This window comes from Rhinoderma darwinii, chromosome 9 (genome assembly GCF_050947455.1).
Source record: "Rhinoderma darwinii isolate aRhiDar2 chromosome 9, aRhiDar2.hap1, whole genome shotgun sequence".
NCBI classification, from domain to species: Eukaryota; Metazoa; Chordata; class Amphibia; order Anura; family Rhinodermatidae; genus Rhinoderma; species Rhinoderma darwinii.
The window spans coordinates 78,968,352-78,979,462 of record NC_134695.1 but is presented as its reverse complement, the minus strand read 5'-3'; the positions used below and the strand labels follow the sequence as shown (position 1 = coordinate 78,979,462).

At 48.3% G+C, this 11,111-nt stretch overlaps 1 protein-coding gene across 2 annotated transcripts; it reads left to right on the top strand.

The window, feature by feature from the left end:
* The first annotated feature begins 18 nt into the window (after positions 1-18).
* UTP6 (UTP6 small subunit processome component) lies at positions 19-10,846 on the top strand. 2 transcript variants are annotated; one of them, XM_075838235.1, is made up of 19 exons: positions 19-190; positions 290-374; positions 2,357-2,398; positions 3,963-4,055; positions 4,134-4,181; positions 4,257-4,320; positions 4,392-4,510; positions 7,185-7,262; positions 7,403-7,484; positions 7,562-7,643; positions 8,021-8,202; positions 8,277-8,356; positions 8,674-8,751; positions 8,825-9,004; positions 9,092-9,169; positions 9,235-9,338; positions 9,439-9,505; positions 9,593-9,665; positions 9,933-10,846. In XM_075838235.1, exons 1-19 carry the CDS (start codon positions 99-101, stop codon positions 10,088-10,090), a joined length of 1,785 nt encoding a protein of 594 aa, XP_075694350.1. In that variant the 5' UTR covers positions 19-98; the 3' UTR covers positions 10,091-10,846. The 2 variants fall into 2 exon arrangements, 1 of the variants encoding a protein (XP_075694350.1); XR_012850620.1 differs by lacking the exon at positions 9,439-9,505 and having other exon boundaries at positions 9,933-10,019.
* Positions 10,847-11,111: the final 265 nt, after the last annotated feature.

Genomic DNA, 11,111 nt, shown 5'->3' with positions numbered 1-11,111 from the left:
GATAGAGCGGCACCGGAAGTGTGAACGAGTGAGAGGATAGCGCGGCTCCAGAAGCACACGAGACTGAGTGGAAGTGACGATCCTGCACTTGGAGCAATATGGCGGAGTTTGTACAACGCCGGGTGGAAGATCAGATCCCCGAGCTCCAGCAGCTAGAGAGAGTCGGCTTATTGACCGGGAAAGAAGCCAGGTGAGAGGCCCTGATACCCGGGCACTATCCCCTCCTGCTCCGCAATCCGCCTCCTCCGTCTCCCCCACATCTTCCAGTCACGTCACGTTTGTTCTGCAGATCGGTCATAAAGAAAGTGACGGCGCTGGAATATAAACTGAAGAGGAGGACGGTGGAGAAGGAGGATTTCATCAGCTACATCCAGGTGTGTGCCCGGGGCGCTGCAGCTACAGACCCTGAGCCCGGACCCCGCACCGCGTCTACCCACAGTCAGGACCCCCCCCCCCCCCCGCACCACGTCTGCCCACAGTCAGTACCACCTCTGCCCACAGGTACAGGGCTCAGCAGGCAGAATCGCACGTGGTAGGATTAGATACGCGGCTCAGCAGGCAGTATCACACATGATAGGATTAGATACACAGCTCAGCAGACAGTATCACACATGATAGGATTAGATACACAGCTCAGCAGACAGTATCACACATGATAGGATTAGATACACAGCTCAGCAGGCAGAATCGCACGTGGTAGGATTAGATACGCGGCTCAGCAGGCAGTATCACACATGATAGGATTAGATACACAGCTCAGCAGGCAGTATCACACATGATAGGATTAGATACACAGCTCAGCACAGTATCACACATGATAGGATTAGATACACAGCTCAGCAGACAGTATCACACATGATAGGATTAGATACACAGCTCAGCAGGCAGTATCACACATGATAGGATTAGATACACAGCTCAGCAGGCAGTATCACACATGATAGGATTAGATACACAGCTCAGCACAGTATCACACATGATAGGATTAGATACACAGCTCAGCAGACAGTATCACACATGATAGGATTAGATACACAGCTCAGCAGACAGTATCACACATGATAGGATTAGATACACAGCTCGGCAGACAGTATCACACATGATAGGATCAGATACACCGCTCAGCAGACAGTATCACACATGGTAGGATTAGATACACGGCTCAGCAGACAGTATCACACATGATGGGATTAGATACACAGCTCAGCAGACAGTATCACACATGATAGGATTAGATACACAGCCCAGCAGACAGTATCACACATGGTAGGATTAGATACACAGCTCAGCACAGTATCACACATGATAGGATTAGATACACAGCTCAGCAGACAGTATCACACATGATAGGATTAGATACACAGCTCAGCAGACAGTATCACACATGATAGGATTAGATACACAGCTCGGCAGACAGTATCACACATGATAGGATTAGATACACAGCTCAGCAGACAGTATCACACATGATAGGATTAGATACACAGCTCAGCAGGCAGTATCACACATGATAGGATTAGATACACAGCTCAGCACACAGTATCACACATGATAGGATTAGATACACGGCTCAGCAGACAGTATCACACATGATAGGATTAGATACACAACTCAGCAGACAGTATCACACATGATAGGATTAGATACACAGCTCAGCAGTCAGTATCACACATGATAGGATTAGATACGCGGCTCAGCAGACAGTATCACACATGATAGGATTAGATACACAGCTCAGCAGACAGTATCACACATGATAGGATTAGATACACAGCTCAGCAGACAGTATCACACATGATAGGATTAGATACACAGCTCAGCAGACAGTATCACACATGATAGGATTAGATACACAGCTCAGCAGTCAGTATCACACATGATAGGATTAGATACAATGGCTCAGCAGACAGTATCACACATGATAGGATTAGATACAATGGCTCAGCAGACAGTATCGCACAGGATAGGATTAGATACGCAGCTCTGCAGACAGTATCACACATGATAGGATTAGATACGCGGCTCAGCAGGCAGTATCGCACAGGATAGGATTAGATACGCAGCAACCGGAATGAAGGGGAAGCAGCGCTCTTACGAGTGCTGTGGCCCCTTTAAAACAGCTGATTGGTGGGGGTCCCGGCCGTTGGGTCCTGAGGATAGGTTATCAATTTTTAGGAACTGGAAAACCCTGTGATGAGTCACGTAGGAGACCACTCTGGGCCGTCAGCGATGGAGAGAAGTTGGGAGGTTGGCCCGAGAAGAACTTTTGCATCGGAGCCCTCGAGCCTTTTAGCTACGGAAGACCCTCCCCCCCACCTTCCCCCGCACTCACCGCAATTTATTTTCTGTGTTGCAGTATGAGATTAACTTCTTGGAGCTGCTGAAGAAGAGGCGTCAGGTAGGTGATCACGTGGTTAGCGGCTCTGCGGGGGTGGCTGGGCTGTGGTGGGTGATCGCATGGTCAGCGGCTCTGCGGGGGTGGCTGGGCTGTAATGGGTGTTCACGTGGTTAGCTGCTCTGCGGGGGTGTCTGGGCTGTGGTGGGTGATCGCATGGTCAGCGGCTCTGCGGGGGCGGCTGTGATGGGTGATCACATGGTTAGCGGCTCTGCGGGGGTGGCTGGGCTGTGATGGGTGATCACGTGGTTAGCGGCTCTGCGGGGGTGGCTGGGCTGTAATGGGTGATCACGTGGTTAGCGGCTCTGCGGGGGTGTCTGGGCTGTGGTGGGTGATCGCATGGTCAGCGGCTCTGCGGGGGCGGCTGTGATGGGTGATCACGTGGTTAGCGGCTCTGCGGAGTGGCTGGGCTGTGGTGGGTGATCACATGGTTAGCGGCTCTGCGGGGGTGTCTGGGCTGTGGTGGGTGATCACATGGTTAGCGGCTCTGCGGGGGCGGCTGTGATGGGTGAACACGTGGTTAACGGCTCTGCGGGGGCGGCTGTGATGGGTGATCGCATGGTTAGCGGCTCTGCGGAGTGGCTGGGCTGTGGTGGGTGATCACATGGTTAGCGGCTCTGCGGAGTGGCTGGGCTGTGGTGGGTGATCACATGGTTAGCGGCTCTGCGGGGGTGTCTGGGCTGTGGTGGGTGATCACATGGTCAGCGGCTCTGCGGGGTCGGCTGTGGTGGGTGATCACGTGGTCGTGGCTCTGTGGGGGCGGCTGTGGTGGGTGGTCGTGGCTCTGCGGCGGCGGATGTGGTGGGTGATCACATGGTCAGCGGCTCTGCGGGGGTGGGTGGGTGATCACATGGTTAGCGACTCTGTGGGGTCGGCTGTGGTGGGTGATCACGTGGTCGTGGCTCTTCGGGGGCGGCTGTGGTGGGTGATCACGTGGTCGTGGCTCTGCGGGGGTGGCTGTGGTGGGTGATCGCAGGGTCGGCTGTAGTGGGTGGTCGTGGCTCTGCGGGGGCGGCTGTGGTGGGTGGTCGTGGCTCTGCGGCGGCGGATGTGGTGGGTGATCGCATGGTTAGCGGCTCTGCGGGGGTGGGTGGGTGATCACATGGTTAGCGACACTGTGGGGTCGGCTGTGGTGGGTGATCACGTGGTCGTGGCTCTGCGGGGGCGGCTGTGGTGGGTGGTCGTGGCTCTGCGGTGGTGGATGATCACATGGTCAGCGGCTCTGCGGGGGTTGGTGATCACATGGTTAGCGACTCTGTGGGGTCGGCTGTGGTGGGTGATCACGTGGTCGTGGCTCTGCGGGGGCGGCTGTGGTGGGTGATCACGTGGTCGTGGCTCTGCGGGGGTGGCTGTGGTGGGTGGTCGTGGCTCTGCGGAGGCGGATGTGGTGGGTGACCGCATGGTTAGCGGCTCTGCGGGGGTGGCTGGGCTGTGGTGGGTGATCGCATGGTTAGCGGCTCTGCGGGGGTGGCTGGGCTGTGATGGGTGATCACATGGTTTGCAGCGATCTCGTGATGTCACAGTAGCGTCTGCAGGTGATTGGTCAGTGTCCCTCTTGTCTCCTCAGCGCATTGGTTACTGGTTTAAGAAGGAGGAGATTGAATTTGTCATCTTACAGAGAATTCATGAGCTTTTTAGTCGCGCCACCAACAAATGGAAGGTGAGTGTTTCTGAGCGGAGGATGCTGGGAGTTGTAGTCTAGTTGGCGGGGTCCTGACACTCTGCCCTTGTCTTGTAGGAGGATCTCCAGCTGTGGATGTCTCATGTGGCTTTCTGTAAGAAGTGGGTGAGTGTCCTCCATCTTGGCGGCTGGTTTGGGGTCACCGCGTTCTAGGCTCTGAATGTGACGTTTCTCTTCTAGAACTGTAAACTGCAACTCAGCCGCATCTTCTCCTCCCTCTTGGCAGTGCAGCCGGATAAAGCAGGTATGACCCGGGGCCCCCGGTACTGCCTCCAGGGCCCGCGCTGCCTCTAAACTCTCTCTCTTCCCTTCCAGCCTTGTGGATAATGGCAGCTAAGTGGGAATTTGAGGATCAACTGTCGGCTGAGAGTGCAAGACTTCTCTTCCTGCGCGCCCTGCGCTTCCACCCGGACTCCGCCAAACTGTACCAGGAAGTGAGTCTGTGCCCCGGGGGGATATCACCCGCTAAAGAGCCAGCCCTCCCCTACTCAGTACATAGGGGGCAGTATTATAGTAGTTATATTCTTGTATATAGGGAGCAGTATTATAGTAGTTATATTCTGGTATATAGGGGGCAGTATTATAGTAATTATATTCTTGTATATAGGAGTAGTATTATAGTAGTTATATTATTGTATATAGGAGCAGTATTATAGTAGTTATATTCTTGTATATAGGAGGCAGTATTATAGTAGTTATATTCTTGTATATAGGGGCAGTATTATAGTAGTTATATTCTTGTATATAGGGAGCAGTATTATAGTAGTTATATTCTTGTATATAGGGAGCAGTATTATAGTAGTTATATTCCTGTATATAGGGAGCAGTATTATAGTAGTTATATTCTTGTATATAGGGGGCAGTATTATAGTAGTTATATTCTTGTATATAGGAGCAGTATTATAGTAGTTATATTCTTGTATATAGGGGCAGTATTATAGTAGTTATATTCTTGTATATAGGAGCAGTATTATAGTAGTTATATTCTTGTATGTAGGGGCAGTATTATAGTAGTTATATTCTTGTATGTAGGAGCAGTATTATAGTAGTTATATTCTTGTATATAGGGGGCAGTATTATAGTAGTCATATTCTTGTATATAGGGGGCAGTATTATAGTAGTTATATTCTTGTATATAGGGAGCAGTATTATAGTAGTTATATTCTTGTATATAGGGAGCAGTATTATAGTAGTTATATTCTTGTATATAGGGAGCAGTATTATAGTAGTTATATTCTTGTATATAGGGAGCAGTATTATAGTAGTTATGTTCTTGTATATAGGGGTCAGTATTATAGTAGTTATATTCTTGTATATAGGGAGCAGTATTATAGTAGTTATATTCTTGTATATAGGATGCAGTATTATAGTAGTTATATTCTTGTATATAGGGAGCAGTATTATAGTAGTTATATTCTTGTATATAGGAGGCAGTATTATAGTAGTTATATTCTTGTATATAGGGGCAGTATTATAGTAGTTATATTCTTGTATATAGGGGCAGTATTATAGTAGTTATATTCTTGTATATAGGAGGCAGTATTATAGTAGTTATATTCTTGTATATAGGGGCAGTATTATAGTAGTTATATTCTTGTATATAGGAGCAGTATTATAGTAGTTATATTCTTGTATATAGGAGCAGTATTATAGTAGTTATATTCTTGTATATAGGAGCAGTATTATAGTAGTTATATTCTTGTATATAGGGGACAGTATTATAGTAGTTATATTCTTGTATATAGGGGGCAGTATTATAGTAGCTATATTCTTGTATATAGGGGGCAGTATTATAGTAGTTATATTCTTGTATATAGGGGGCAGTATTATAGTAGTTATATTCTTGTATATAGGGGGCAGTATTCTAGTAGTTATATTCCTGTATATAGGGGCAGTATTATAGTAGATATATTCTTGTATATAGGGGGCAGTATTATAGTAGTTATATTCTTGTATATAGGGGCAGTATTATAGTAGTTATATTCCTGTATATAGAGGCAGTATTATAGTAGTTATATTCTTGTATATAGGGGCAGTATTATAGTAGTTATATTCTTGTATATAGGAGCAGTATTATAGTAGTTATATTCTTGTATATAGGAGCAGTATTATAGTAGTTATATTCTTGTATATAGGAGCAATATTATAGTAGTTATATTCTTGTATATAGGAGCAGTATTATAGTAGTTATATTCTTGTATATAGGGACAGTATTATAGTAGTTATATTCTTGTATATAGGAGGCAGTATTATAGTAGTTATATTCTTGTATATAGGAGCAGTATTATAGTAGTTATATTATTGTATATAGGGGCAGTATTATAGTAGTTATATTCTTGTATATAGGGACAGTATTATAGTAGTTATATTCTTGTATATAGGGAGCAGTATTATAGTAGTTATATTCTTGTATATAGGGGCAGTATTATAGTAGTTATATTATTGTATATAGCGGCAGTATTATAGTAGTTATATTCCTGTATATAGGGGCAGTATTATAGTAGTTATATTCTTGTATATAGGGAGCAGTATTATAGTAGTTATATTCTTGTACATAGGAGCAGTATTATAGTAGTTATATTCTTGTATATAGGAGGCAGTATTATAGTAGTTATATTCTTGTATATAGGAGCAGTATTATAGTAGTTATATTCTTGTATATAGGAGGCAGTATTATAGTAGTTATATTCTTGTATATAAGAGCAGTATTATAGTAGTTATATTCTTGTATATAGGAGGCAGTATTATAGTAGTTATATTCTTGTATATAGGGAGCAGTATTATAGTAGTTATATTCTTGTATATAGGAGCAGTATTATAGTAGTTATATTCTTGTATATAGGGGGCAGTATTATAGTAGTTATATTCTTGTATATAGGGGGCAGTATTATAGTAGTTATATTCCTGTATATAGGAGCAGTATTATAGTAGTTATATTCTTGTATATAGGGGGCAGTATTCTAGTAGTTATATTCTTGTATATAGGGGGCAGTATTATAGTAGTTATATTCCTGTATATAGGAGCAGTATTATAGTAGTTATATTCTTGTATATAGGGGGCAGTATTCTAGTACTGAGTCACTGCTGACCATGGCTGTTTCTCTGCAGTATTTCCGGATGGAGTTGATGAATGTTGAGAAGCAGAGAAGAGAGCGGGACGATTTAGAACAAGCCGAGATGGACATTGTAAGCTCCGCCTCCTTCTCGCTGTATCGGGACAGTAAAGCAGATGTCCAGTCCCTGATATAAGTTTTCCATATGGCGGCAGTGAGTGGCTGGCGGTCTTCGTACACACGGTCCGGTACTGACGCTCTGTCTCTTCACAGGGAGAGGTCTCGTATTGTGATGAGATTCTTGATGGCGGACTGGTCCGCGTGGTGTATAGAGCCGCCGTGCAGAAGATTAAAGGTGAGCGCCGTGCTGTCCGTCTGCGGCGGCGGCAGCGCAGGGAGCGTCATGTGACCGGTGTCTCCTCCTCATTACAGGGGCCGAGTTCCATCTTTCACTTCTCTCCATCGCTAAGAAGTTTTGTTTCGCTGGAGATTTGCAGAAGGAGATTTTGGCTGAGTGAGTTCCCGCTCTCCGGATTGTGACGTCGTCTGTGCGCAGGGCGATCACAGGGTTAATGTGCCGTTATCTTGGGGTGGGCGATGAGGGGTGAGGGTTTCTGGTAGACCATGCAGGGGATGGATCATCTCTTCTATCAGCACTACTGGTGGAGAAGGGTTTGTTGTAGATCTGATGATCGCTTTTAGGTATTTGTTGTAATATGAGGTTTTCGCCGCATGAATGATGGGAGGAGTTGTCCCCTTTACTATTAGATGATCCCATCACCGTTCATTCGAGATATCCCAATTATCGTTACTTATCAGAATGCCCCTGGGTGGAATCGGCAATGTTGTATAGAGTGGGGGCAGGGGATGATGATGATGTGTCTGGTTCAGCTTGCAGACCCTCCATGCGGCGGACCCTCTCACCTGGGACTTTTTAGCACGTCAGGAGTTGTCAGCCAAACCCCTACCGTCAGCCAAGTCCCCCTCCAAACAGACGAAGGCGCAAGAGGTGGCGCAGCAGGAGGAGCAGTGCAGCCGTGTGTATGAGAAGGCGCTGAGCTCTCTGCAGACAGGTGATGATGGGGGTAGTAGTTGTGTAACCTGGTCCAGTCACAGCCGTGTGTAACGCGCCACCTTCCCGTTTCAGAGTCCATGTGGGATCTGTATGTTTCCTTCTGTCTGGAGAGATACAAACGTCAAACTAACAGCAAAGCGATGAAGCAGCAGGTACGTCCTGGGGTCCCGGGGGCTAAAAATCCCCTCAAATGGCGTCTGTGTCGCTCCTCGAGCTCCAGGCCCCAATCAGGCGGGAAAGTCGCAGCCCATAGACGTGAGGGAGGGGACCGTGCCTGCAGTTAGGAGGGAGCGCGCGGCGCCCGCCATCTTTGGGGTGACCTCCCCCGGCGCGGTCACACGGCGGTGCGCCTGTCCACAGTGGTCCGGGGGCTTCTACGGGTTCATGTGTCAGGAAATTTGGGTAAAGACAAATAGGAGACGGGTCTGGATAAAGCAGGAGGTCTGAGTGTAAGTTCTTGTGGTTTCAGCGGCAGGACCGGCTGCGGTCAGCGCTACAGGCGGCTCATGACGCTCACCGATTACCACAAGCCAAATACCGCGACTGGGTGAGTAACGGGGTGTGGGGGAGGGGAGGCTGTCGTCCTGGGCAGGTGATTGTGACGTCTTGTGCTCCGTCAGGTGGCTCTTCTCCTGGAGCTGCGGCAGGTGGAGGTGGCAGCGCAGGTATTGGCGGCAGCTACAGAGCGGTTCAGCGGGTCCGTGGACGTGTGGAAGATGAGACTGGAGACTCTGATGACTCTGAAAGCCGAGAACTTGCAGCGGGTGTTTGAGGAGGCGCTGGCCCTGGTGAAGATGCAGGTACGGGGTCGGGCCGTGCCGCTGCGTCCCTCGCTGCGTCCCTCGCTGTGTCCCTCGCTGGCTGATGGCCTTTGTTCTCGTTTGCAGGACAGTTTGCCGTTGTGGACGTTGATGGTGGACTGGAGTGAGGAGGGGAACGAGGGGGCCACAGAGTCCCTATACCAGGTAAGTGCAGCCCCGCCACCTCCCGCCAGGAAAAGCTGCCAATTGTGACCTGTGACCCTCCACAGAAACTGGTCATCACCCCGGCTGCCACCAAGACCATGAAGGTGAAGTACCTGGACTGGGCCTACAGGACGCAGGGCTACAAGCGAGCGAGGAAGGTGTTCAGCAGGTGAGTGGGGGGCCGTGTCCCCCAGCTGCCCCCTCCTTCGTGACCCCCCCCCCCTCCTGTGTGACACGCCCCCCCTCACTCGCCTGTTCCCCTCTTTTAGCTTAGAAGAGAATCGGCCTTTCTCTGAGGATTTCTTCCAGAAGATGATTGAAATCGAGAAGACTCAGGTAGAATGATGATGTTTGTGGAGGTCTCGCGGCGCTGGGATTTCAGCTCTGGAGCGAGTTCTTCATCTTTTTCCTTTTTGCACGCAGGAGAAGAGCAAGATGGTGAATATAAGAGAATACTATGAGCGGGCGCTGCGGGAGTTTGGGGCTACACAGCCAGGTCAGTGCCTGATGATGTCACCGCAGGGGGTATATTGTGCCGCTAAACTTCCCACTTGTCAGAGGTTGTGATCTGTGAGCGTCTGAGCACAGGGACCCCCGGCGATCGCTAAAACGAGGCGGCGCACGGGCCCCCCAGAGATGCTGCTGCTGAGTTTCCGCTATCGCCGGGGCCCCTCGTTAGACACTTGTGCCGGGGTAACGCTGTTCTGAATGTTTAGATGGGGGGGGTCACCGGGTCCAGGCTGAGTTTGTCTTTTATCCTCAGATCTCTGGATCTCTTATATCAAAGAAGAGCTGAGCCATGTAGAGGGGAAACCGGAGAACTGTGGCGCCCTCCACTGGAGAGCCATGAAAGTGCTGCAGGGAGAGGACGTGGAGGAGTTTGTGAATAAATACACGCTGCTCCAGAGTGGCCACCTCTGACCCCCAAATAGGAGGCAGCGCTTACTGGACAATCATTACACTGTCACTGGTTCAAGATCTCTACTTGCTGCCAGTGAATGGAAAGGCTCATTGTTTATATTCAGAGGCTGTAAACGCCTCCTGGCCAAGACTTCCACAGCTGATGGTGTGTTACAATGTAGCCATTTAGATCTGGTCAGCCAAGCATAGCTGCGGCATAAGTCTCCATTTTAACAAGCTGTGGAAGACTAGTTCAGTGTGTCCAAGCTTGCAGTCAGTGAATAGAAGCATTCACTGGTTTCATTCAGAGATCTTGACAATGCCGAGGAGTTAAAACAATTTCTATTAGAAAGTTACAGAACAAGGATTAAAGGCCGGCCGCGTTCTCCCAGACACAGCACCACACCGGGCCGCAGGTTGTGTGTGGTACTGCAGCTCAGTCCATCACCTGAGAGATCCGGCATTACAGGTGCGGTCTCTAGGAGGAAGCGGCCATCATCATCATCATCATCATCTTCTTCTGTCAGGACGACCCTTTACGTGTTATTTCCGCATCTTGTTCCGGGGGGGAGAAGACACTGTAATTCCACCGCACCCCCTCCCGTTATGGTGGAAATGACTTTATAATAAAGAATCTATAAATCGGCGCTCCGGAACGTTTTTAACCCCTTCAGGACGCCGCCTAGTTTGGGCCTTAAGGCTCAGAGCCCATTTATCAAATCTGACATATTTCACTTTGTGTTAATAACTCCGGAATGCTTAAACCTCTCCAAGCGACTGTTTTCTTGTGACACATTGGGCTTCATGTTCGTGGTAAAATTTGGTCGACATATTCAGTGTTTATTGGTGAACAATTGCAAAATTTAGAGAATTTATAAAAAATAGCATTTTTCAGAATGGAAATGCATGTGCTTGTAAGACAGACGGTTCTACCCCCCACCATAGTCACTAGTTACCATCCCCCACATGTCTACTTTAGATTGGCAGCGTTTTTTGAACGTTCTCTTATTTTTCTTGGACGTTACGAGGCTTAGAACATAAA

Coding starts and splice junctions, on each gene's coding strand:
- UTP6 (XM_075838235.1), top strand. CDS start 99: ATGGCGGAGTTTGTACAACGCCGGGTGGAAGATCAGATCCCCGAGCTC. Junction 8,203..8,276: donor GCTGAGCTCTCTGCAGACAG/GTGATGATGGGG, acceptor TTCCCGTTTCAG/AGTCCATGTGGGATCTGTAT. Junction 9,339..9,438: donor GCGAGGAAGGTGTTCAGCAG/GTGAGTGGGGGG, acceptor CCCCTCTTTTAG/CTTAGAAGAGAATCGGCCTT.